Source organism: Musa acuminata, chromosome BXJ3-7 (genome assembly GCF_036884655.1).
Source record: "Musa acuminata AAA Group cultivar baxijiao chromosome BXJ3-7, Cavendish_Baxijiao_AAA, whole genome shotgun sequence".
NCBI classification, from domain to species: Eukaryota; Viridiplantae; Streptophyta; class Magnoliopsida; order Zingiberales; family Musaceae; genus Musa; species Musa acuminata.
The window spans coordinates 41,855,091-41,880,797 of record NC_088355.1 but is presented as its reverse complement, the minus strand read 5'-3'; the positions used below and the strand labels follow the sequence as shown (position 1 = coordinate 41,880,797).

Below are 25,707 nucleotides of genomic sequence, written 5' to 3'. Positions count from 1 at the left end.
CATTCACAGTTCTCTCTTAAAACTAATCTCTCTCTTCAACCAATTTACGTTGCCAAATATAAATGTCACCACACTTCATATATATATATATTAGTGAAACCATGTTATGATATACATTTTCTTCCCGAGGAAAGCTCTCAACACTTGGTTATGGCCAACAACATAGACTTTGCGCTTTCATGACGAGCAGCTAATTAGAAACAACAAAAAAGAAAGGCCCTTCAACTGAAGACTCATATTGCAGATGCCGGTTTCTTGTCTTGGAGAGAGATCACAGTCTCAAAAGCACCCACCAGAGCTTTCACCTTGCTCTTTCTGCTCTCAACAAGTTTGCTTGCAGTTTCTTCGATCACGTTATTGAATAGACCTTGGGCGTCTTTCTTCTCTTGCATATCTTGATGTCTCAGCACAATGGTTGGAGCTTCATGATCAGGATCCTTCAGAGCTTCATCATCAATTACAATCCTCCGAAAGCTTTTCCTTCTGACATGACCACCATTACCATTCACGGCCACAACTCTCCCTCTTCGGAATGTAAGCCTTCTTGGGCCATTGCTTTCAGGTTGGCTCTCAATAACTTTACCTCTTCTGAACCTTAACTTGTAAGGCAAGGAATGGTTGTCTTCGGGATCAAAACTAGGAGGTTGTTTTGGCCTCATTTCAGACCTTAAAGATTTACTGTCGCTGCTGCTTTTTATTTCCTCAGTTTCAGACTCCGATCCAGTTGATTCAGTACAAGAAGACTCAGATTCTTCAGTGTCTTCCTTATCAGATGACACAGATTGGGATGACCGATCATCTTTAAGTATCTGATGAAGGCAATTCAAATCAACAGTCTCTGCCTTTGGTGATTTTTGCTCCGGGAAATACAAGTCAACACATTTTGATTTTGGAGAATTATGCTGTACAGAATCTAGATTGTCATTCTCTGGCTTCCAGGATTCCTGTGTCATGGTAACAAAATTCACATTTTCCACATTCGGCAATATCAGTTGTGAGCCATCTGAGCCAACACTCTCTGCTTTTGCCTCAATAACATAAATTGCTTTTTCCTCATCGTTTTCTTTATCAGGTTTGGCCGTTCCAGTTTCTTGGTTCTTCATGATAGTTTGCTTCTTCCGATGGCGATATGTCCTAGACTTCAAGCTCAAGACACCATCGTCAGCAGGCTTAGCAGATAGAGAAGGCACTTGTGGTTTCAATATTTTCTTTTCTACCATCTTCATCTTTCCTTGACTGTTACTTACCTTGCATCCCTCATTTCTGCTATCATTTAAGCCCAGTGAAGCAGTCAGTGGAGATTCAAGCCGCGCTGCTGGAGTCTTATTTGTCTTCAGCGGCTTTGCAGGCTTCGAAGAAGTATCTACCACCTTGGATGGCACCAAAGGCCTTTGCTTAAATCTTTGGTGCATAACAGGTTTAGTTTTGCTTCTTGTCCGTGTTTTCTTAAGAATCTTTGCTACAATAGGATGTGCTTCATTTTCATAGACTGGAGATGGATGCTGATCAGCAAACTTAGGCTTGTGACACAAATCTTTTGTGTGAGATGAAATCTTTGGTTCACTTTTTTTATTAATTACTGAATTTTTTATCTGCTCATTCTCCAAGGACCTTGAAAGAGTTACCTGATCAACAGCCGTGTTGCTTTTATGGGACGCTGATGGACACTGCAAATTTAAGCTGACTGGTTCCTCCACCAATCTGGATTCCTTCAATTGTGGCAAAGCTTTCTGCTTGGTGACTTTTGGTTTAACTTGGGATGATGATTTCATCTTAATAGCAGGACTCTTTCTTCTGCCTTCTGAATTCGAGTGGTTCATCTGATATGGATCCTCATGGTGCGATTTTTTACCCAACTTATGAAGAACTGGTTCCTTATTCTTAGCTTCAAAATCATGCTTCGTTCCATACTTGCAATAATCATGACAAGAGGTTTTAGGTGCTCTGAGGTAATGAGGGAGAGATTTTTCATCACCGTTCGAAGGAGATACTGAACCTCTAACAATCATTCCACCAGTTGAATATCTTCTCGTTCCTCCTTTAGGTTCAACAATCCCTGGATTTACTGAGATCACATACTTGTCCATCCTTCTGGTTACACGAACAAGAGGCTAGGATCTCCAGTCGGCAACTACCAATGCATGCCACTGCAAAGGTGTGAAAAAAAATTACTATATACAAGAGAACATTCTGTGGCATAAAGGCAGTCATTAGACAAATTCCGTGATACCAACTGTCATAAACTGAAGTGCATGTCATACATAGATTACAACACAGTTCAACTTGAGTCATGGGGATCGATGCTTACTTGGTATTTTTATGCTAGAATCTATTGCACAATCTCAAGCTGACTGAACGGTATGCTACGGAGTTTGCGAACCTCATTTCATTTAACTACATAAGCAACTTCATAAAAATGACAAACTTCAACGAGCTTCAGAATCTTATTGACAAAATAGCTGATCGTGTGGTGCATTCACATTTTCTTTTTCGGAATGAAAATCACAATTAGAGAGGTAAATAGCAGATACTCATTTCCATTCTCTTAGTAGGCTTATGAATCTAGTGAACCAGAATGTTCCAAACTAGAGACACTATACACACACACACAAATAAGTTCCATATGGTACCTAATGATTTATTTTAAGATGGAATGAAGATTAATGCCATATCGCGAATCACTTGTTCTCAACCTGGTAAAAGTTTGGGAAAAAAAAACACAAGCACAAAAGTACAATATTGAAATTTGTTCACAAATTTAGCAAACTCCACTCTTTTACCCAAAAACATCAAGAAACATGATCGTGTTCAATCACAAAATACTTGTTTTGGATGGTCATCTTAAGAAAATAGAAACAAGACCACAGTCATAAACCAGAAACAAATATGCACAACTATATGCTAATACTTTAATATGTTATTAAAACTAATTGTCAGCTGGGTGAGCCAACATGTCACTAAAACCAGATAAGTGCAAACGAATATCTTCAAAGATGTAAGAGATCCAGAATGGCACTGATTTAGCAGCCACAAATATTCTATAATGTGATTAAAAGGATCAATTCACATACTAAATTGTATCTGATGAGAGCATAAACTGAACATAAAACATAAATGTTCCTAGAGATAACTTTACAATGTTGCATCTCTGGGACTGATGAAAGGAAATCTTGAAAACAACAGCAGTGTCAACTAACAGGTGCAAACATGTAGGCTTCTTTAAAAGTCCATTACTTATGATATTTGCAACCAAACAAACTTCGAAAAGGAAAGGCAACGAGGGGCAGACTAGGTTTATCCTTCATGTTCTACAAATCCCTTTCATATGTGGACTGGAAAAATCACATTAAAATGTTTCTGGAATACATAACAAGATTAATATGGAAGAGAAATTGAAGGAACTAAAGAATCACAATACTAAAAAGCGTAAGGTAGAAAACATATAACCAACCGAAGAAAGAAAAATGAGGGAAGAGGAAGAAAGAGTCGAGAAACAAGGAGGGGGAAGGCAATTTCATTTTCATACTGTATACTTTTTAGATCCTTCTTCCTTGACGCAACACATCTAACCCACCAATCCATACCGATGAACAGGAGACAAGTATTGAAATTCTTAGGAATATCGATAAAGATTCACATAATGTCCATAATGGAACATCGATTGTAGGGTGGATTGTCTTGTAATGAAACCCTTTTTGACGTAAGAGGGAAAAAAAATACCACTGAGATCATCGACACCATGACTCACTTCGCTATTAACATCAGAACAAAGTACAAACTATACTAGAATCCACAAAAACAACAGCAAGAACAGCGTATAAGCCTATCAGTTTCGCAACTCTGAGAGAGAGAGAGAGAGAGAGAAGGGAAGAACTATGGAAAGGATCCGTACAAATCAAAGAAAGCTGCTGAGGACAAAAGCTATCCGAAGAGCGAGACGCATGGGAGTGGAACAAAAACAATATCCTCTCAATAAAAGACAACTTTAAGCATGCATCACGGTCACGCCTTTCCACACTTCTCGCTAAAAGCCAAAGAAATCATCTTCAACGGAGAATACAAACAAGTGACCTAAAATCCGAAAGATCTCTTTGAAGAAAAATCTTACGCATCGAAACGCCAAGAAAGGATCGACCTTTCATCTGAAAAAAGAGAATAACAATAGAAATAAAATCTGTAACGCACCGTAAAGACGATAGATTTAGGCGGATCCAAACATCGGAAGACAAGATCTTTAGAGATCGTGCAAGCAGGCAAGGCGTTCTTTAAAGATGGCGTGTGGATGGTGGAAGGAACGGACCACATCTGAAGCCAAAGGAGCGAAGCAGAGGGGGGAGACGTGGCGTGAAGGACAGGTCGGTCAGCAGATATCACCGATGAAACAGTCCGATTTGGCTGTTGGAGATCTTCGTAGATGAGACTTCCAAATTCCAAACTTCGCAGTCCAAACTGCTCTCTGCCAATAAAAAAGAGTATATAACGCAGAAAAGGAAAAGGAAAACAGCACTGGAGCATCAGTTACGCTGCAAGGGATCGAGCGCAGGACCCACGGCAGAACGCAGCTTCAAGGAACAGGAACGCGACATTGGACCCGCAGCCGAAGGTCGTAAGAACCCAAAGCTGGACCAGTCTTCCATATTTGTTCTTCCCGTTCTGGATTGTGCTAGAACATGTTTTAGGAAAGCACTTGTTTGACTTGCATCGCTTGATAAGCGTGCTTAGAGCGATTTAGTTGACTTTTTGTCGTCTGCGACACGAATCCAGATCCGATTACAAAGCAACCTTTGTTCGACATGATCTAATTGGTTGTGCCTGTCAAATCTTCGTATCCAACCTCGTCAAACCATCGTATCTAAGCAATCTCTTAACTGATTTAGATGAGTGATGGTGAAATCTCATCTAATTTGGCAATGGAAAGTAGTTGCAGACGTTCACCTACCAACTTAATGAATTGGTGCCTAAGAAGTAGGGATGTCGATTACTCCTTCCATGCACTGTCACAAAATCTTCGAACACCATTAGGTTGTAAGATGATGACTAGAACCAGTTTCCTAAATTTCCCCCTCCTGTTCCGATTAAGAGAGAAAAAGTGGCAAGAACAGCGACTGAGCTACTGAGCTAGAATTCTTCAGAGAGTAATAGTAAAGAAATTAGATGAACGATGATCTTAAACACAATTTTATGACGTAATATATGATTATTAGGTTTGGATAATCAAATTCAACTAATATTGAGTGGTAAAGAAAAATTAAACTACAAGAATTACGAAATTATTAGACAACAATTTGCTCAGAAATCAACTGCCAACTCCTTGTTTTGCACTTCAGAATTCACGGAGAATGATCTATTGGTTCCATCCGCAAGCTGGCTGTTTGAAGCTTCATTCCAAAAACTATCGATGAAGAAAACCGAAGAAATGTTAACCATCATACCACAGGAAGTCACCAACAATTGCCATCTTGGTTGGATAGAAGGAATATTGCCATTTACATCAAAAGTGTTACTAATAACATGTGAAGAAATTGAATTACCACATAGAGTTTCTATTGTCAAGTTTAAAGTTACAAGGAGCTCTGAGAAGGCCATTAAAAAGCCAAAACACAGGCAATGCCATGAATTGATAGCACGCTTAATGTAATAAGAAAACAAAGGAACCGAACGTGTCTCATATGTCATTAATAAAATAAAGTTCAAAATATCTCAAAAATGGAGATGATATAAGAAGACTAGCACATCAAGTGACATAATTAAAGGACTCATGCATTAAAGTCAACAAGAATTGGGACTCTATCATGAAGTAGAAAATTTAAATGTCCAGCAATGTGATGGTGCTGCTACTGCCTGTGATATAGATTTGCTGTCAAGGTCAGACTTCTCATTGTAGACTAACCTGAGGTGCAGCAGAAGTTGCAAGCCAATACATTCAGCAAAAGACCAAGCACTAGATGACTGTTGTGTGAATCACTACAGCAGATAAATAAACCTTCGATAATTGAGTCGTCGTGGTGTGGGTTGATCAGAGGAATAACAGTCAAGTGAATATTTCTCTAAGAAGCCAATCCAAGCCAGGGTATGCAAAGTATAGCATCAAAAAGGAGGGCAACCCAAACAAGACAGTGATTAGGATATAAAGGGCTAAGATGATAGCACTGGCAGGAATGGCATAAAGGACTATGAGAAGGAAAATTATTACAAGGGGGAACTTGGCAGTTAATTGTATAAAACAAGCCAGAGACTTGCGGAAAGAAGCATGAATCCACTCGGTGCCGAAGTAGTTACCTACAAGATGCACATGAAATTGGCTAGAGTTGGAGTGTTCTGTATGCGTGTGTGGAGATCTTTGGATGTGCTGGTAAGAAGCATGACTTCCCCCCATCACATTGCTACTGGAAGTCCATACAGGTCGGCGTTCCCCATGGATTGAGGACTGAGAATTCAGCCTATCACCATTCATGCTCTCAACCATCCACAGCAAGAAATAGTTTTTCCGGGGAAACATGAGATTACCATTGTAGACCAGCCGGAAAGATGAGAGATTACACCATGGGCAGGATATGAAGAAGGGAAGCTGGATTGGCAAGGTTGGGATTTTAACTGCAGCCCACTGAAGCCCCATAACACAACTCTTGCATAGAGTGTGACCACACCATAAGACGTAAGGCACATTCTCAACAATGTTAAATGACTCCCAGCAGATTGGGCATTCCAAACCTTCTTCCTTCCTCATGCATGAAGAAACCTCATCATCAGAACGATCAGGATTTGGGTTGCTACTCCTTGAACAGAAATTCTTTGAGCCTAGTTTTCCAGCAATGGCACGTGATGCAAAACTCCACATCGTGAGATGATGGTAGAATCCGACAGCGTCTGTGCTTACTGCATAGTGGTGAGTTGAGACAGTCAAAATATCCAAATCTAATGTTATTCAAACTTCCAAATGTCTGGCAAAATAAACCTGAAACCAGAAGTGACCATTTTAAAAGTATTTTGTTTCTTATTATATCTCATGCACAGGACCTTGCACACCGAATATAGGTGTGGATATTACAGATAACTTTGTGAGAATTGCATGTCAAGGAAGATATTTAAGTTTGCAAATATGGACATGAATAATGTAAAAAAAAAATTCATGATAATGACACTATTTTGAACTTACCATGCAACCACAGTACCCGGAATACCAAATATGTATCCAAACAAAACTTAGGATCTAGTATAACCCTTTAGTTGTAACTCCTAAAGTTCTAAGCTTATGTATTGGCAATTGATTCTATGAAATGTGCATTCTATGAAAACGATGTCAGGTAAAGAACACATGAAACTTGAGACCCTTAGACAGTCTGAATGAGAAGACATGCATTGTGGATGATATCCAAGGAAGCAACACAACCAGAAGAGGTCATTCAGGTGTCATCACCCAAAGAAAAAGGAAAAAAAAGATAAATGAATGAATGCATATCATATTAGGCTAGATAATATGCAACATGAAGCTAGAATAATACTAGCAAAAGTTACAATGCAGAAATGAACCGTTCAATAAGCCACTGTCATCGACTGATCCGACCATATTATAAGGAACAAAATCGGACTGTTTTCTTTCTTTCTAACATACCAGCGGCTACAACACTATATGATCAGATATCTCTCGGCAACTGAGAAATCTACAATAAGTTATGAACAAAAAGCTCAAAATGTATACCAATTCCATATCACATTCCAACAAAGGCTTGTTGCCGCTTGTGCATCCATCCCGAAATCATCAAAGGAAACGAAAAAGGGCAAACAAACCCTAACCCTACAATCCCCAACGGGAGACCAATGAATTGATGACTACATATAATTCAGCTTTAAAATGTAGAATCCACGAAAACTTTCACAAAACATCCACATCAACAATATAAAAAATCTCATCTTTGAATAAGAATAGAAAAAAACAGAGTAAATTCCTCCATAAAAAAACGAAATTTCGATATAAAAAGCATTTGTTTTTGGCGATAAAAGAAGCAATTAACGAATAATAGATCGGAAGTACTGACTTGCTCGCCAATTGCCGCGATGCAGTTAAACGCAGAACCAAGAGGGGAGGAAGAAGGATCGAAGAAGCCAGACGAAGAGCTCCGAATCCCGCATCCACACCCCGGCTTCTCTCACCACAGAATCGAATGGTATCCCTACAACTTCACTTGCAAACGAGAAGGTCCTTATCGACAAACTAATCTCCCATTTATTCGAGATCTGATAGTGATTGGAAAAAGGGAGAGAAATGCCCGCGTCGGCCTCTTCGGTCTTGTTCTTCGATTGATTTGAGCATCGTGTTCGCCACATTGCTGCATTCTTCGTGATTAATTAGAGCTTTGAGTTCGCGATCCTCATCTCGCGTTCGGGGGATTTGCTTCGTGATTAATTGAGCCATCATAAACTGTGTCTTCATCATCTTAGTTGCAACCATACATGTAAGCATCCAAATAATAATATTTTATAATTATTATTTATAAAATTTATTTTTAAGATTGCTATGAATAATCTCTAAAAATAATAATAAACAATCATAACTTTATTCCTCCACCTCATTAATTCATCTATAAAAACCCTACGAATGTTTTTTCTTCATCTCATATTATCGGATATTGCTCGATAACATAGTTCTTCATCTCATTAAAAAAAAGGATTGAAATAAAATAATAATTATCAAGAAATTGAACCAAATCAACCACCTTGATGGCAATCTTCTTTAGACTCATTCAACAGAAGTAAACACACGGGCTAACGTGTCATCCACGCCAGTCCAAGAAGAAAAGCTTCTTCACGTTCCAAGAAACTTCACGATGAGAAGTCAACGCTTCTTCAAGAAGCCTTGCGCCATCTTCATGTAGTCCTCCAGGCCGCCGCCGCCGCCGTGATGAGCCTCGCCGGTGGAGTGGGTCGACGAAGAATGGGCGGCCGCGGAGGTGGTGGAGGAGTGGGCGGAATGGGATGAGTGGTACTGGTGGAGGTAATTCTCCGCTTGTCCGACGTACTTCCCCAGCTTCCCTTCCTCGAGCTTCGCGTAGTGAGAAGCCGCGCCGAGGATGTCGCCGGCGGCGCCGGCGACCTTGGCCTTGTCGATCTTGTCGGTCTCGTGGTGGAGCGCAGACTTGGCCGCGTCGGCCACTACTTTGGCACTGGAGAGGAGCTGGGTTGGTTTTGGGTGAGCCTTGTGGCTCTGAGAGCTGTGTTTGCCGCTGTTGTCGCCATGATCGGTATCCATGAGATCGATCGGCTGTCGAGAAGAAATTTGAGATGGAGTTTGTGGTGAGGAGAGGCGAAGATTGAAAGTTTGGAGTTGGCTGAGAGAGGATGAGAGATGGTGAGTTAGTGATGGTTCTTCCTCCAATGGGTGATGTGTATATATCAATCCTAACTTTGTGTGGAAGACAGCGACGGAGACGATCCACGAAGCTTCTTTTATCAGCGGAATCAGCGTGTTTTGACTTCTACACGGTTTGGACACGTATGCAGTGAAGCAAAATTACACTTTGGTACAACAATTTTTTAGAATATTTTTGCATCATTAATTATTATTATTTTATTTTATATTTGCCCGGTCCATTTTTTATTACCAATTACGTGTATATCTTATTTTATTTATTTATTCTCATCGATTTAATTAAGAGCAAATTTTAAAAAACCACTAAATTTGATAATTTTTTATGTTGAAAAATTTTCGCATAGCATTATTTCTTTCTTAAATAATCATTCTGTCCTCCTATTGAACACTACCCCCACTGATCATCCCCAATTACAAAAGCATATGAATCTCGTTGAACTGACTAGTGTCTGTCGTACCGAAGCGTACCGGTCGTATCGGGCGGTACGTATCGGTCCGTCAGGTACTCGGTACGTGGACCGTCCTGTACCGCTACAGTGCTACACTGTAGCACTGCTATAATATCGATACACCAGGGTGTACACCGGTACCGTACCGAGTCTGGGTCGAAACTCCGGTACGATACGATATGACGGACCTTGGAACTAACAACGAAAGCGTAACCTCTGCAGTCCCTCCGTGACTAATAACAAAGGTTGTGAGAGAGGACAAGCTATAATTACACTTCTCCTTTTTTGCCCACCACCAACAATGAGAGGGTGCACCTCCTCCCCTCTTTGTCGACGATTGATGACGAAGAGACTGCACAGACACCTCCATCACTGGGTGACAACGGTTTAACGAAGGTGGCAATAGATTCAATGTAAGCAAAAGTAAAATGATCTTTTTATATAATCAAGAGCGGTATACAAATTTTATTTTTAAATTAAGATACTCTATGAAAAATTCTCAAACTTACATATTTTTTCCTAAAATCTATCCTTTAATTAATTCTTTATATTACCAAAGTATTGCTGTATATTGCAAATAAAATGCCGAGATGAAAATTTTGATTTATTTCCTGACATCAAGATCGTATTTTCTTTGTTTTTCTTGGAAAGTGACGACACCTTCCGAGTGTCGTCAATATGTCAACACTATGACAACCCAATGATCTGTCAACAGCCGATATATAAAGGGTATCAGGAAAGACCGAAGCAGAACGTCCACCGCAAGTAACTAAACAGATTATGTGTCGAGAGAGAGAGAGAGAGAGAGAGAGAGAGAGATCAAAGTTCCTTCTCCACGACCATGGCCAGCGTTGTTTGCACAGATGAAAGAGGTAGATCGCAAAGGAGTGCTACCGGAGAACACAGAATCAAGTGCCAAACCGAGACTTGCCACTTCGTCTGTGTTCTCAGGTCACCCCTTTGTGTCACCTGGTTCTACCAACTACCCTTCTTCTCCTTGTTGCATTGTGGCATTGTCTTCCGTAATTAGATCACGGGTCATGAAAGGCTGCTTCAGTTTGAAACCTTTCTCTGGTACGTGATGCTTGTTTAAACTGACTTGACCTTTCTTATGCTGCATCTTCCATGGTCTCGTGCAGGGACAGGGCTCTTTTGGGTGCGCAATGTTGGAACAAGCATGGGCTCTCAGGTCATCGTAAATTGTTGGAGTACCTGTCTTCAATATATGTAGAAATTTTAGTCAAAGAATCTTCTTGAAAACATAAAGAACACAAAATCCATTGCAATAAAATGGTGTATGATTCCTTCAATGTATCTAATCTTAAGAAAGAGAAATAAGAATTTTGAGAATAAGCTACAATTGAAAAAGAACAAACAACCAATCTGCCTTCAGGCAGTTAAATGATTGAACAAGTCACATCTGGAGCATCAGATATGAGAGAATATTTCTTGTTCATAATTCAAACTGAGACAAGAAAGCTCCCATGAATTGGTGACTTTATGTTTTTTTGTAACAGAAATTTTCACAACATGCTAATGCATATATTGATGATTGATGTAATAGAAGGGAATATAACATTTTTGCTGAAAAAATGTACTTGTTGCCCGTTTCAGGAGCAAAATTTTGACCTCTGGTAAGTGGAATTTGCATACATCATCATGCTTGCACAATCAACAGATGCCATATGGAAGCCTCTCACAAATCCATGACATCAGTAGCTCCAAATAGAGATTGCATCAACACTGCGAGCTTGGAAGAATAACTCTAGCGGAAGGTAAATCTGTGACAAATTGTAGATGATAAGAAAAGGTAAGAGTACGTTAGAATCATGTCCCTATATGTTCAAGAGAAGAGAAACTTGGGGGATGCCCACAGAGAATCTTGCATGTCAATGTGGCCTTGCAGTATACACAAATTTTAGCAACAAAAAGGTATGATTAAAAGTGAGAAAATTATACGACAAGGCAAAAGCAAGATATCTCAGGTTATCTTTATATACCTTGTGCAAACACTGATGTGTAATATCTACAACACAAGCATAATGACAACAGCTTCTTATGGGTGCAACTTCGTGGTTCTATCATTATACTCTCAGCAGGAAGTATGTTCAACAATAGCAGAATATTATTTGAGCATATCCTGGCCGGTTCAACTAACCCGTGCTTTCTTTATATATTTGAAATGTTCAACAAAGTCTGCATTTGCAACATTATATGAAGTTTTATTTGGAATTCCATTTGCTACCCATAAAATTCAAATTAATCATCAGTACTTAACTCAAGCAGGCTTGCAAACAAGGTTATCAATGATAATCTGTGATGCTGAAGTACCTGCCTACATGGAATTGGCTCCATAAATTTTCATCAAGGTTGTTCTAGTCACATGAGCATAAATTTCAAGGAACTATGGGCAGATCATTCTATTAGCAGACTCGGCTTCCATATTAATACTAGATAGGTCTATCCAGGTTTTCCTTTGCTAGATCTAGCAAAAAAGATATATATAGTTGTTTTGAGGTTGACAAACAGTAGTATGTGTCAAGTTTTGAATAAATCCTTTTTATTTTGCACCAGTCTTCCACAGATCTATACTTCCCGAAGTACAAATTCCTCAAGGCGAGAACTGTAATATACACAATATGAAATCATCGATTTCAATAACCTTATGCTTCCTTTCTGCTAATGGTTTCAAATATGATTTTTTTTTTTAAAGTCAATGGAAAAACAGGAATTTGCATTAGTCTCCTTAAGAGACAAAAAAAAGAAAAGGGATATTGGAAGAAACAATGTAGCCATTCAGGTGAAGTACAAAACAATGAAAGCAAATCTACCTGGGTACTTGTCCAGTTCAAGATTAAGTTCCGTCATCTTGCTCAACTAGTGCTTTCATTGCTTGCCTAGGAGCCCTTCCATCCTTTTTGCATACTCATGAACAATCCCAATGGTAGTTTCTCTGTGGCGCAAATAAAATTCTGCTTGCAGAATCTGACTTTCTTCAGATGTCAAATCCCCATGGCAACCCTGCAGGTAGTACTAGGGTTCAGGATGACAATAATTTAGTACTCATTCTATTTACAGTTATATGACCAACAAATGTGTAAGATGCGTAAACAGAAATCCACCCTTCAGCTCTAATTCACATCTCTGTTGATGTATTTAAGTGTGTTCTACAACAAAGCCACAACACTGCACAAATGGCACAAGCTTTCATGTGTGGAAGATTGGCAGTGATGTAATTAGGTCCTCACTTTTCAGACAAGTTAGTTTATAGTTCACATTACCTAAGTTCAAAAGAAATCCTAAGAATATCACTCAAACAAAGAGCATGATCTTATTAGTGCAACCCATCTCCTGCCTCTTCCTACTCTTTCTTGCCAGAACTAGAACCCTGTAAAGATTGCTCATGACAATACATTCAATAGGTTCACAACTCAAATCAACATACAGGCTTGTTGCTTGCCAACTGATCTTCCAGGCTTCCACACGGGCCCCTCCCTTATGAAGGTTTTATCAAGCACAAATTTGGCAGCATTCAAAAGATTACCATCAAACCATGTACCCAACTTCAGAGTTTCTTAATTTGAATCAATTGAGTTGGACTGTCACATAGGTTCCAGTAAAACCAACTTTTGAACAAGTGGTAAGAAATCCCTATTTTGCTGACTGATCCACGGAAGCATATTCAAAATCATCAATTACTTAATTTGAGTTCATCATGAGTAAAAGATATCAAAACAACAGAAAAAGTCAAAAACACACATATTTCTTATAGTGGAGAACCAAGAGTTGTAATTTATCTGGCAGATACCACAACTTACCAGACGAGAAATTCTATCACAAACAGCATGGTGCATGAGTATGCCTGCTGCAACTGAAACATTGAAAGAATCAACCATTCCTTTCATCGGAATGCTACAGTGCATGTCAGATAGCTGCAAAGCCTCTTCAGTTATACCCCTATAGTCAAACATGTGAAACTATCTGGTTACAGTCAAGTAATGTAGATAATTGCTGATTCAAATATAGTCACTATTTATGTTGCCAAAATGAAAACTTCATCCTAATGCACATGAACTGACTTGTTGCTGATGTCTAGGAAAAAAAGGGATATCCGACTTAGCAGAGCTAAAAAAAAAAAGGATAATGTTAACAGTTACACACAACATTTAAATTACAATGTTATGGAACAATGTAAGTTCGACAATTGCAATTGCAGAGTGAAATTTAGACCACAGATTCTAACAGATCATATCATGATGGATGTTGATTGTTCTCAGTGTTTAAGCTAATGTTCTAGGCTCAGCTAGAAGATAAAAGAAGCATTACTAGGAAAATGCAGCAACATTCCACATTGCCACCAAGAAAAGATGTCCACAGTGTCATCAAGGAAGCAAGGTAACTGAGACTATTGATCTTAACCAAAATTTATTTTGAAAAGACAGGGGCAATGATCTATGTGCATGGTGTACTTACATGTGTTCATTTCCAACAACTATTGCGACTGGAAGTGACCAATCCATCTCATAGATGGAAGCCTACAAAACCAGTTCAAGTTATTAGATAACTGGTAACAGAAAAATCAAATAAGCTCTAAATAGAAAATGAAGTAATCTACTTCGGTTCATTAAAAAAATGAAATTAGAGAGATATTCATGAAGTTGTTTATAATTTGAACCAGTTATGGACACCAGCAAATCTCTTGGCAATATTTCCACTTATAAGTTAAAGCAGAATTAGTCTTAAAGTTGGTGGTTGTAAAAAGGAAGCAATATATTTTCCAAACAATCTTTGACAATAGATGTTGCCAGTGTTGAAGAAAACATGGTACATTAACCATAAACAAGGGAGCAAACAAATCCTGGCAATTGTACTATAGTGTTCTAAAAGGAACTCAAACAGAAAACTGGACTACTTAATTTACAATTTTTGTCTTCCCTCTAATATTAATGATTAATATAATAAAATTGGAGATGACGGTAAGTTCTATTAGAAGTTCAAGCAAGACGCAAGAAGTTTCTTATACCGCATGAATCCCCAAATGAGTTGCCACAATTCGATAACCACGATTTTTCAAAGCTGTAAAGCAATCTGTAGGTGAATTCCAGAGCTCAATGTCCAACCATTTCTCAGCACCCATGCTAACATGGCGATTGTCTCGATACCTGTTCAAGCATAGACAAGAAATCTGGACATGATCAACCACAAGGCACAAATTTCACGAAATACAAGTACCCCAGTCCCTTAAAATCTTAATCTTTAGCTTAAGATGCAATCGATAAGTTTTACGACAAAATCTGAGGCTCATCTTGACAACACTCACTAGTTTAAGAGATGATATTACTCAGGACTGTATAGATAATATTACAACATGTATCGGTTAACAAAAAGACGATCTTTCACCTCAGAACTGGTTGCACCTTTTCCTGCTGTCCTTTGAAATAACATGAACCGACTGGATTCCAAGCGCATCCGCCGACCGGAACGCCGCCGAGACGTTCCCAAAATCCGTAAGCCCTTCGACCACCAAGCACACGGAATAGCTCCGGTTCTCAACCGCCCTACGGATCCTCTCCTTCCTAGCGTCCAGGATGTAGGGGTCGAGCGCCGCTATCACCTCGCGGCTCCCGAGTGCCGCGTTCCCGGATTTGAAGAGGTCGCGGTAAGGGAACCACCGGCCGCGGTGGCTGCCGCCCTCGGGTTCGGACCTTCGTTCCATCTTCATCAGCTGGTGGATGCGGTCCTCTCCTCGGTTAAGCAACTCCTCGACGGTGTCGTCCGAGGAGTCAGCGGGGTCCTCGGCGGCCTCGGCAGCTGAGGACCATGGGGAGGAGAAGGGTTTGCAGAAGGACGGATTGGGTCCACGAAGGCCTAACCCCAGAGAGCGGAGAGGAGCTGAGGCGGTGAAGGCGAGAAAGGAGGGACTCAGGGAAGGGAATGGCCGCTTGGACCGTATGGCGGAGCGGAAGGAGGAGGAAGCGGAGCTAGCGATTAGGGTTGAGGTTCTCATTTGAAACACGGCTACGAGCCCCGAGAAAGAGGAACCCCGGAAGAAGAAGACGGGCCGCCGCTTGTGATTCTCGGAATTAGATAGCGTCTCAATTCCGACAGAGGCACATGTATACAGCTCAATGGTTCACTTTTGCAATATTGAAATACTTATTTGACGATCAATTGATTTCTCAAATAAAAAAAAAGAGTATGGGCATTTTACCTTAAAAAAAATTTACTATTCAATTTTTCTCCGACGGCACCCTAATTGGTTTTACATGGAGATTTTTTTTTTAGTGATTCCCTTCCTACTATTGATAATTTTTTACTATTCATTTTTTCTAAAAAATTAATAAAATAATATTTTATTTTTTGTTTTATTAATTTTAATTTTATCTTTTTTTTTCTCCATAATTCTTATGGTCGATCCCCTATGCATCTTACTGTTGTCGACGCTTCCCAATCTACACTCATTATCGTCAATCATCACTCATAGCTTATACTTTCTTTCACTAATCAGTACCCATTCTGTGTTACCTTAATTTAATGTCGCTCGTTGTCATCTAACCATGTTCATTTCCTCGTGATAGGGAATATACTATCGATTAATCATCATCGTAATTGTCACGTGATGTGCAAAAAGAGATGAGAAGACAAAGGTCATATCTCTGCTCATCTACCTACGTGGACGAAGTTCCAAATAAGGCAATCGTAACTTCATTCTTACCCTTAATGACTAGAAAGATAATCATAAGTTTCCTTCTTATCTTTTATGACCATGTATGAATACTCATTTTGAACATTATAAAAGGGGACAAATATACCTTTTTAATGAAGCTTACTTGACCACTCATGTCCACACTTACATACTTTCGATTACTAACTTGGGTATCATATGGATCGGGTCAAGAGACCTCTCTTAACCTCGGTCTTCATGCAAGTGATACTCCAATAGCTTGACATTTCCACCTTAGACAACTCTATGTATACGAGTTCAGATAACATCGAGCTGACTAAGTTGTCAACAACTTTTTTCCCTAATATTTTTTACGCTAGAAGGAGGGCCCGATGTTGCAGGAATGTCTACCTACTAACCCTCTTAACAAGCACCTGACGAGGAGGCCCTCCTCCTGACCCATAGTACTTTCATTCAAAGGGACAGTAGACAACCTTTTCACACGCGGATGCATCCACCATAGTGCAAACACCAATGCGATATTGGTATATGTTCAATGACCCAAGGGTGACCCAAAGTCACAACTCATCCCCACTAAGATGTTCTTGAACCTCACCCAATAAATACATACAATAATGTGCATGATTGCTCAGGCCTTGCTATAATTAGCCCAATAAGTGATGTTCTCATATCAACCATGATCAGTAGCTCAACCACCACAAGCATCGATGTCCGTTGGGGTCCTCCTACCCGATACAATACCAATATTTTAAGAGCACCGAGGCCCATTGAACCATCGGTCAAGGAAGTACCTCATTCTCTAATCGTAGAGTTCAACGAACCATGACACCACAACTCTGCTCTACCTGAATTCTAGACCTAGTCAATATATTTAACGAATGATTCTTTTAGGATCCAACTACGATAAATAGATCAGTGCTTGGAGGAGATAAATGAGAATTCCAATGATCCAGATGTGAATGGCCAATCAACCCCATCTCAAGTCAATTGTCATTCACTAAAGATATCAAAGAGGAGTTGATCATGACCAACTTCTGTCTCCTATCATTTGAGGCATTTGATGGTAGTACCAACCCATTAGAGCACATTGCTGTTTTCTGTGCTCAAATGTTATTGTATGTGACACTTTAGATGCTCTAGTATGCCATATTTTTTTTACCACATTAAGAGGTCAAACACAAGAACAGTATGCCTTTTTGAAGTCATTCTCTTTCAATTCCTTTGCTCAGCTAGTTATGAAATTTGAGCTTTACTTCCTCGAGAGTATACACCTGAGGCTATTAGTATAATGCTTTGCTTGGTTCATAAATAAAATTCGAGACATGCAAGATGCTCATTCATCACTTATAAAACATACCTTCATGATAGGACTCAAGCCCTCTCGTTTTTTTTTGTCATGGGTAGAGATGGCTCTAGCGACAGTACATAAGGTACTCTAGAGGGCCAACAATATATTATCGTTAAGGTAAACATGAGGAGACACATAAAAGACCAAGACAGGAGTAGCTTCAATTTGCCTCGACCCTAAGGTCACTACGACGAAGAAGAAGCAAATGACTCGAGTTGCCTCGCCCAAGGTCTGAGTTAACCCTCTTGAATATAACTAGAACTAGAGTCCTTTTATAGATAAAAGATAAGGGACTCTTAAAAGGTTTTCTACCGATAAAGACTCTGCTAGTAAAGAAAGATAGATCTAAGTACTATTATTTCTATCGACATTATGACCATACATAAAAGATTATTGTGACTTGAAAGAATGGATTAAATAACTCATTTGTCAAAGACACCTCGGGTAGTTTATCTGAAGGCATTGGGAAGCTTCGACCTGATCTCAAGGGTCGATGAAGAGATATATTAACGTTATAATTGGTGGACCCGCCTTAGAAGAAAATCAGTCCTCGGGTCATAAAGTTTACGTTTGAGCAACCATTGAAAAGTGCCCATGGATGGAGAATAACTCAAAAATTATCTTCAAAGAGGAAGTGATGGAGTACTTTAACTCGAACCACGATGATGGCACATGAGTCGAGAAAACCTGACCTGCATGAGAAGAGATTTGCTACAACGAAGTACAAAACAAAATATGCTCGTGGTGAGAAAACCTAACTCCTATGAGAAAAAATCCACTATGGTAGAGGCAAAAGGCAAAATATACCAGAAGCGCATGAGTTAGAAAAACCTAATCCACATAAGAAGTTTGTTATAGTAGAGGTATAATGCAAAATATGTCCAAGAGACATGAGTTGGGAAAACCTGACCAACGTGAGAAGAAATTTACCATAATAGAGGGCAAAATATACACAAGGCATTAAGGTCGAGATGGCCGACCCCGTCTTCGTCGGAGGTGTGGAGGTCAAAAAGGCCAACCCCTATCTTCGTTTGTGACGTAGAGGTTGCAAAGAGATAGAGAGATCGAAAAACTTGATTCTTCCTAACCAACATGTGCCCTTCGATGCCACGAGGGACAAGTTAGCAATGGATTGCCACCAACAATACTAGGGAGGCAATCCCAAACGCACTCATGTCGGAAGAACTAAATGTTGCACTTCGAACCTCTCTCGTAAGAGCCCTGAAGTATGCCTTGCGAAAGGGTAATAAATGATGAAGACTACACTATCAGTCAATCATCATCTATCACATATGATAATAGAGAGATTTTCTCAACTGCATAGCAGATTGAGATTTCCTCAACTATACAAGGAAATATCGCTACTCAGTTGAGGAAATCCTTTTTTTCACCGTCCTTATGATACTAATTGAAATGAGCTTGTTTCTACCGTTTCACTTTTCGCTTTTTCAACCTAACCATCATGTGGAGTCCTTGATAGGAGGAAAAGATTCAGGTCACCTTCCACCCGTCTGTCTGTAAAACAAGAGTCAAAACAAGTGCAAGATAGGCGGTTATGAGTTGTCTCTCATGTTGCCGACGTGGACAAAAAGCCAAGAGAAAAACCGTTAGGGTGGTTAGAGATTAGTCCCCTCTACAACAAAATATAAAATTACATTCTCAACATAATGAAATCGGGTTAGACCTTTTTTTTTTTTTTTTTTTGACTAATCACATTCACACTCTTAGATTTCGGTTTTCGACTAATCGCATTCACGATTAGAATGTCAACCACTTTTTTTCTCTAACACAAAATATGAGGTTTTTGATAGTAAATTTTTTTTTATTGAATTAGAGCTGATGATAAAAATAAATAATAATATTATAATATTTCAATTTAATCGATTTATAAAACAAAATTCACATTTAGAACCTAAACCCTAACACCCGTAGCACCACCACCGCTGCTCCACCGACTGCTTCCGCGCTGCCGGACGGCGGGGATCTGCGAGAACCCCCCGACGACGGGGATCTACGAGAACCCCGTACGGCGAGCGAGCGGCTCGGCTGCTGATCCTGTCGGCCTCGCGGATCTGGCCCAAGATGCACGAGCTGCGGGATAACCGTGGGAAGTGCCTGGGCTTTCCTCCCGCTGCAGCGGGGTGAATCATCGGCGCGGGGTCTCATCTGATTTTTTCAGGTACGACCCCCTAAGCTACGCCCTCAACGTCGAGATGGATCGGAGGGTAGCTCCGTCTTCTCTCCTTGTCAACCCGGGTCCCGGCATCGCCGCCACGCGACGGTGACGGCGGCGGAGGTGGATTCAATGATCTCAAGAGGGTTCACGGAGTCGATGGGATGGAGGCACCCCTTTAATTATCATGATTTGACGGTTAACTAAACCATCCGATCCGATTTAATGGCAAAATTTTCACAGTCTTTCCCTTTTATTTCTTCCAAGGTAGATATATAATTAGGGAGCGTTGGTGTTCCAAATTTAAAGGTCTCCTATTTCTCTGCTTTTATACGTATATGTAGATGTTTAGGAAGGAAACCTTTTGATTGGTTCAATTTTGTTCTCTCTTCTTCTGGTTTTGATCTGTTCTTAAAGATTGGGCTTTTCTTTTCTACATTACTAAATAAGTCTTTTCCAATCAGATTCGTTTGGTATTCTCTTTGTTGTTTGATGGCAACAACTTAATGCTTTCGAAGGAAAATAAACCAGTTCAATTTAAATCAGAATGGTCCATTTTAAATTAGAAAACAAAATGCTGCCTTCTTCTATTGAGTTCAGATTACCACTGAAAAAGATTCTCCAGTTCTCACCCCTTGCGACTTGTTCAAGGAAACTATGTGGATGTACTAGTGAAAATTTGTCATTGCGCAAGTTCTATGCCACAGAGAGGTTCGTGTCTTGTCTGCAAGCATGCACGGATATCAGATTGCTAAGAAAGATTCATGCTCGCATTTTCACTCATGGACTTGTAGATAACAGTTATCTTCAATCCAAGCTCTTGAATTGTTATGCTAAGTTTGGTGGTTTAGCTGAATCTAGATGGGTATTCCATAAGACTGTGAACAAAAATATTGCTCTTTGGAATTCTGCTATTGTTAGCTACTTTAGAGCTGGCCATTTTGAGGAAGTTCTTATGTTGTACTTAAATATAAAGTATAAAGGAATTGATGTTGCTAGTTCAGCTATTAATTTTGGTTTAAAGAGTTGTATGGAACTCATGAACATAGAGTTCGGAAGATCTGTCCATGTAGATGCCTTCAAGGTTGGTCTAAATGATGATAGGTTTATTGGTTCTTCACTAATTGCTTTATACTTCAAATTTGGAAGTATCAAGGATGCAGAACGAGCATTTATAGAGATCATAGATAAGGATGTTGTTGTTTATACAGCAATGGTTACTGGATATGCAGAATTTACTGATCTCAATGCACGGGGGGCATTTGAAATTGTTACTGTCATGCACAGGGAAGGGCTAAATGCAAACAGGGTGACCCTTGTGAGCTTGCTTCAGGCAGCAGGGCAGTTACGAGAACTTGAACAGGGCCGTTCAGTCCATTGCTATGCCCTCAGGAGAGGGATTGGTGTCTCAGATGAGGTCCTGCTGACCAGTCTCGTGGATATGTATGCTAAATGTGGTGCCATTTCCATAGCAGCTTCTGTTCTTAGGCAAACGAAGAAAAAGACTGTTGCGTCATGGAATGCACTGATAGCTAGGCTTAGTCAACTTGGGCAGAGTTCTGAAGCTTTAAAATATTTCTGTCTTATGATGCAAGACAATAATCTTTTTCCAGATTCCATCACCTTGGCAAATGTGCTGTCAGCTTGTTCTAATTGGAATCTGGTGCAGCACACCACAAGTCTTCATGCCTACATAATGAGAAGAAATATTCAACTTGATGAAGTTCTGACCACCACTCTCATTGAGCTGTACTCCAAGTGCTATAAAATGAAAAGAGCAAGGATATTGTTTGATCATCTGATCTGCAGAGATACAATAGTGTACAATGTCATGATTTATGGTTATCTCCACAATGGGTTAGTTGAAGAGGCTATTAACATGTTCAGTGATATGATTAGGGAAGCTGCAAGACCAAACTTTGCAACAGTGGTGAGTCTATTATCAGCATTTTCTGATGTGGGAGATGCAAGAAAAGGCAGGTGGGTTCATGGTATTGTGATCAGATATGGACTTGAATTAGATTTAGATGTTTCCAATTTGATCATGCACATGTATGCAAAGTGTGGGCAAATTGAGAATGCGAAGATGATTTTCAATTTGATAACAGATAAAGACTTGGTTTCATGGACGGTGATGATGATGGGTTATGTAAATATTGGTCTTGCTGATGAAGCTACTGCAATGTTTCAGAAAATGCAGAGAACAGGTGAAGAGCCTGATTCACCTGTCATTGTAACTCTACTTCAGGCACATGCTCAACTGGGTAGTTCAGAACCAGTTCAAGAAATTCATGGGTATATTTACAGAACTTGTCTGGTAGAAGATATTGCCACCATGAATTCTCTGATACTTACATATGCAAAGTGTGGAAGAGTAGATGTTGCAGAAGCTGTATTTAAAGGTATGACAAGACCTGAACTGGCATCATGGAATACGATGATTGCTGCATATGGCATTCATGGCTACTGTACACAAGTGCTTGAGATGTTTAGTCAAATGCAAAGGGAAAATTTGAAGCCGGATGAGTTGACATTCAGTTCTGTGCTTTCAGCTTGCAGCCATGCTGGGCTGGTTGAAGAGGGTTGGCGCATCTTTAGTTCCATGAATTCAGATTATTTGGTTGCCCCACAAGAAGAGCATTACAACTGCATGGTTGATTTACTTGGTCGAGCAGGTCAACTTGAAGAAGCATACAATTTGGTGAAGTGCTCTCCATTAAGAGACAGGGCCAGTGCAATGTGCACTCTACTTGCTGCTTGCAAGGTCCATAAGAACACAAAACTAGGGGAACTGATTGGGCAGGAACTCCTAGACCTAGAGCCCCAGGTGTCAGGTACTTATGCTCTCATGTCAAATGTATATGCTCAGTCTGGTAACTGGAATGAAGCTGCAAAAGTGTGGACTACAGCTAGACAAAGAGGATTGGCGAAGATACCTGGCTATAGCTTGGTTGAACTGAATGAGTGTGCTTGTGGCGATTGAAGCCCTAGAGGAATCTTTCAAGTTACAATTAAGAATTTCAATTGACTCTTGGATTTTCTTCGATGGAAAAGAATCTGCTGGTCATTCGGTCAACTCTCTAGTAAAGCATGCCATGTAGGAAAATCGAGTTATTGAAATTCTATGGAACTAAGATTTTATACAAGATGGAGGTGGAGCACGATGCTGAATAACCTCAAGTATCAAATCTGTCAAATTTGTGTCTACTTGTCAATGACATTCATGATATATGGTGATAGAAAGAGTTCCTATGAGTTGTTCAGTTGATCAAGTGATTCAGACATGTTCCTATTGCACTGGCTGATCTTTACTTGGGGTACATCCAAAGGATTTCTTGTTAACCAGTTTGTGGAGCACTTCTGACACAGTAAGTTACTCCATGGTACGGTAAGTTACTCTTAAAATGGACTGTTTTTTATCATTTTCTCATAACAGAAAATTTGTCAAAGAATAAATAAGATCTACGGTTAGATGTACAAATTCTAATATTTTTGTAGTAATCTTAACTATCTTGCTTCTACGTAAGGTAGATTCTATCTGTGTCCTTTGATGATACAAGTAATTTAAAAATGTTTCATATCTGGTTGTGGATTTTGGATTTTAGAAACTCCATACTGTTTGATAATGTAGAGCAAAAGGTCCCCAGTTTTGTTAGATTAGTGTCGAGTGCCAGTATGTGCTGGTACTAGTTACCATTGGTCGTTCTGTGTGTGTTTGAGAGAGAGTGAGAGAGAGAGGTGGAAGAGGAGTTGTACCATAAAGTGGAAGAAAGATGGCTACGCAGATAAGCAGTGGAGGAGGATAGGAGTGTGACAGTGGCAACCGGAAGGAAGCGCCGACGTGGTGGAGCAGAGCTGCATGACATAAGAAGAGGAAGGAGAAAAGAGAAAGAGAATTAAGTGGGGGTATGCCAGCAAGGAATGCAACTTAGGGTACTGAACTTGTGTCATTCCATGGCCGGATTGGTACCCATCGGGTTTGCATACCAACACATGGTACACTGGACTGCACCACGGTTATCGTCTGCTGAGGGGGAGTGGGGGTAGGAAGAAGGAAGTGGAAGAAGAGGAGGGAGGAGGAAGAGGAGGTGGACGAAGTAGAAAAGCAGAAAGAAAGGGGGTATTTGCTTATTTTTGTTGATGGTTTGCCCGACTAGTTCAAAGATATTAAGTTTTTCAAAAGATAATGTGAGGCATTGAGGATATTTCCCTTCTTGCAGATTTTTCTGCTACTGCTCATATCTTGGAGGATATTAAAACGACTCTACGGAGTTTTGGTCTTTCTGTATTACATTTCTCAACTGCTGGGCGTAGTGGACAAATTATGTTGTTCCACAAAACACCAGATTGATCATTTTTAGGTGACATTTCTTGAAGATGACTTGCTATTAGGACTAAGCAACGGTCACCTGCTGCCATCATATAATATAAATGGATAGATGATAGATCTTTATTTAAACAAAATTTTGTTTGAAAATTTTAATTCTTTGAAGTTACTTTTGATGCAAATTCTTATTTCATTGTTCTATATAGGAAGTTACGAGATTCAGAAGTGATCAATAAGAAGAAAAAAGTTGAAGCTCTGATAGCATTTTCTTTCACATTGGGTCTGGCTGCAAACAAAATGAAAATCAAGAGTGTTCTTCTGTGAAATTCCTGCAAATCAGAAACAACAGGCTTTGGATATCATCTTTCATTCTGCTGAAGGATGCTCAACAGTTAATTACCTAGGATCATACTTTACCTCCGATGCTAAAGAAGCAAGATTATCAAAGCTTGTTCGACTGAACCAGGTAAGTGCTGGCCAAATAAATTATCATCTATTCTGGGAGAGTCCAGCTTATTATAAAGTCTTTCTTGCTCAGCACCCAAGTGTTCTTGAGTGGCCGCTTTATTCCAAGGCAAGCAGTAAAAGATATGGTATGACTATGTGAAAAATTCTTATGGTCTCTTTCTGAGCTCAAGGGGAAATGCGGTTTAATTTGCTTGGCAGTGTTTCTGCGAACCCTTCTTTAAGAAGGAACGGAGCAGCATCAGTATGTCCTGAAGAGCGTTGAGCATTTGGAGTCTGAAGCCACCAATGATGGATGTTAACATGATTATTCGGACTTCGGAGATGGACTGAGATGATTAGACGTGCCACCGTTACATGATTATTCTTCCACCAGTTGTTTCTGGATGTAGGTAGAATACAGAGCGAATTCAGGTACTAATTATCATGTATGACCTTGCAACTTGTACCTATTACGATAAAGAATATTCTGTTATTTTCAAGATCTTAAATTTTAATTTTTGTTGTATTTGGATTGTTGGTGCTGTTGTTAGAACGCAAGCGTCGATAGCGTTGGGTTCTAATGACAAGTATCGCTCAGCGTCCTGCGATCGTGGTAAACGTGTTTCATGCGATCACCATTGGAACACCACCGACCCGAAATCTCAAGGAGAAGAAATCTTTTGCTTTTCCCCTCTCCTTGTCGCTTTGTGTTTTTACCGATCAAATCAATATAGAATGTGTCGTGATCAAGAATCCAACGAAGTGTTCGGTCACTGTGCTTGTGCCTCTCCCTCCGGGTGATCGCGCGACCTCACAGCCACTCCGCCGCCAACGCATTTAGTGTAGTTCCCAGAACGCCCTCCACCATCGTCGTTTAATTGGAAGACACCTCATAATTGGCGTCACCGCAA

The 25,707-nt window shown here is 39.9% G+C and overlaps 5 protein-coding genes across 22 annotated transcripts; 1 reads left to right on the top strand and 4 right to left on the bottom strand.

Moving 5' to 3' along the window:
* Positions 1 to 59: 59 nt before the first annotated feature.
* LOC135580903 (uncharacterized) lies at positions 60 to 4,797 on the bottom strand. 8 transcript variants are annotated; one of them, XM_065159754.1, is made up of 3 exons: positions 4,523 to 4,796; positions 4,186 to 4,456; positions 60 to 2,147 (listed from the first exon to the last, which is right to left on the bottom strand). In XM_065159754.1, the coding sequence occupies exon 3, from the start codon at positions 2,085 to 2,087 to the stop codon at positions 234 to 236; it is 1,854 nt and encodes a 617-aa protein (XP_065015826.1). In that variant the 5' UTR covers positions 2,088 to 2,147; positions 4,186 to 4,456; positions 4,523 to 4,796; the 3' UTR covers positions 60 to 233. The 8 variants fall into 8 exon arrangements, with proteins under 8 accessions (XP_065015826.1, XP_065015829.1, XP_065015831.1 ...); XM_065159757.1 differs by having other exon boundaries at positions 4,186 to 4,449; XM_065159759.1 differs by having other exon boundaries at positions 4,547 to 4,796.
* An 854-nt stretch (positions 4,798 to 5,651) lies between these two features.
* Positions 5,652 to 8,516, bottom strand: LOC103992911 (uncharacterized). Of its 4 annotated transcripts, none has more exons than XM_018828742.2 (3): positions 8,037 to 8,516; positions 7,700 to 7,795; positions 5,652 to 6,955 (listed from the first exon to the last, which is right to left on the bottom strand). In XM_018828742.2, the coding sequence occupies exon 3, from the start codon at positions 6,836 to 6,838 to the stop codon at positions 6,032 to 6,034; it is 807 nt and encodes a 268-aa protein (XP_018684287.2). In that variant the 5' UTR covers positions 6,839 to 6,955; positions 7,700 to 7,795; positions 8,037 to 8,516; the 3' UTR covers positions 5,652 to 6,031. The 4 variants fall into 4 exon arrangements, with proteins under 4 accessions (XP_018684287.2, XP_009411093.2, XP_009411094.2 ...); XM_009412818.3 differs by having other exon boundaries at positions 5,652 to 6,876; XM_009412819.3 differs by lacking the exon at positions 7,700 to 7,795.
* Positions 8,517 to 8,668: 152 nt separating this feature from the next.
* Positions 8,669 to 9,369, bottom strand: LOC103992910 (nodulin-related protein 1). Its single transcript, XM_009412816.3, has one exon. The coding sequence runs from the start codon at positions 9,245 to 9,247 to the stop codon at positions 8,834 to 8,836; it is 414 nt and encodes a 137-aa protein (XP_009411091.2). The 5' UTR covers positions 9,248 to 9,369; the 3' UTR covers positions 8,669 to 8,833.
* A 1,038-nt stretch (positions 9,370 to 10,407) lies between these two features.
* On the bottom strand, positions 10,408 to 15,938 carry LOC135642121 (uncharacterized). The gene is made up of 6 exons (XM_065157990.1): positions 15,234 to 15,938; positions 14,840 to 14,978; positions 14,290 to 14,351; positions 13,635 to 13,773; positions 12,648 to 12,837; positions 10,408 to 11,597 (listed from the first exon to the last, which is right to left on the bottom strand). The coding sequence occupies exons 1-5, from the start codon at positions 15,821 to 15,823 to the stop codon at positions 12,703 to 12,705; spliced, it is 1,065 nt and encodes a 354-aa protein (XP_065014062.1). The 5' UTR covers positions 15,824 to 15,938; the 3' UTR covers positions 10,408 to 11,597; positions 12,648 to 12,702.
* A 3,811-nt stretch (positions 15,939 to 19,749) lies between these two features.
* Positions 19,750 to 25,296, top strand: LOC135580894 (pentatricopeptide repeat-containing protein At4g21300-like). Of its 8 annotated transcripts, XM_065157956.1 has the most exons (5): positions 19,750 to 20,289; positions 20,487 to 23,410; positions 24,556 to 24,815; positions 24,888 to 24,942; positions 25,016 to 25,296. In XM_065157956.1, the coding sequence occupies exon 2, from the start codon at positions 20,570 to 20,572 to the stop codon at positions 23,003 to 23,005; it is 2,436 nt and encodes an 811-aa protein (XP_065014028.1). In that variant the 5' UTR covers positions 19,750 to 20,289; positions 20,487 to 20,569; the 3' UTR covers positions 23,006 to 23,410; positions 24,556 to 24,815; positions 24,888 to 24,942; positions 25,016 to 25,296. The 8 variants fall into 8 exon arrangements, with proteins under 8 accessions (XP_065014028.1, XP_065014032.1, XP_065014026.1 ...); XM_065157960.1 differs by lacking the exon at positions 24,888 to 24,942; XM_065157954.1 differs by having other exon boundaries at positions 24,888 to 25,296.
* The last annotated feature ends 411 nt before the right edge of the window (positions 25,297 to 25,707 follow it).

Excerpts from the sequence above, each read along its gene's own strand:
- LOC135642121 (XM_065157990.1), bottom strand. The coding sequence starts at position 15,823 with ATGAGAACCTCAACCCTAATCGCTAGCTCCGCTTCCTCCTCCTTCCGC. Across the intron at positions 14,352-14,839 it reads CTCATTTGGGGATTCATGCG|GCTTCCATCTATGAGATGGA; the intron begins GTATAAGAAACT and ends CTGGTTTTGTAG. Across the intron at positions 12,838-13,634 it reads GTGATAGAATTTCTCGTCTG|GGTTGCCATGGGGATTTGAC; the intron begins GTAAGTTGTGGT and ends TACTACCTGCAG.
- LOC135580903 (XM_065159756.1), bottom strand. The coding sequence starts at position 2,087 with ATGGACAAGTATGTGATCTCAGTAAATCCAGGGATTGTTGAACCTAAA.
- LOC135580894 (XM_065157957.1), top strand. The coding sequence starts at position 20,570 with ATGGTCCATTTTAAATTAGAAAACAAAATGCTGCCTTCTTCTATTGAG.
- LOC103992911 (XM_018828742.2), bottom strand. The coding sequence starts at position 6,838 with ATGTGGAGTTTTGCATCACGTGCCATTGCTGGAAAACTAGGCTCAAAG.
- LOC103992910 (XM_009412816.3), bottom strand. The coding sequence starts at position 9,247 with ATGGATACCGATCATGGCGACAACAGCGGCAAACACAGCTCTCAGAGC.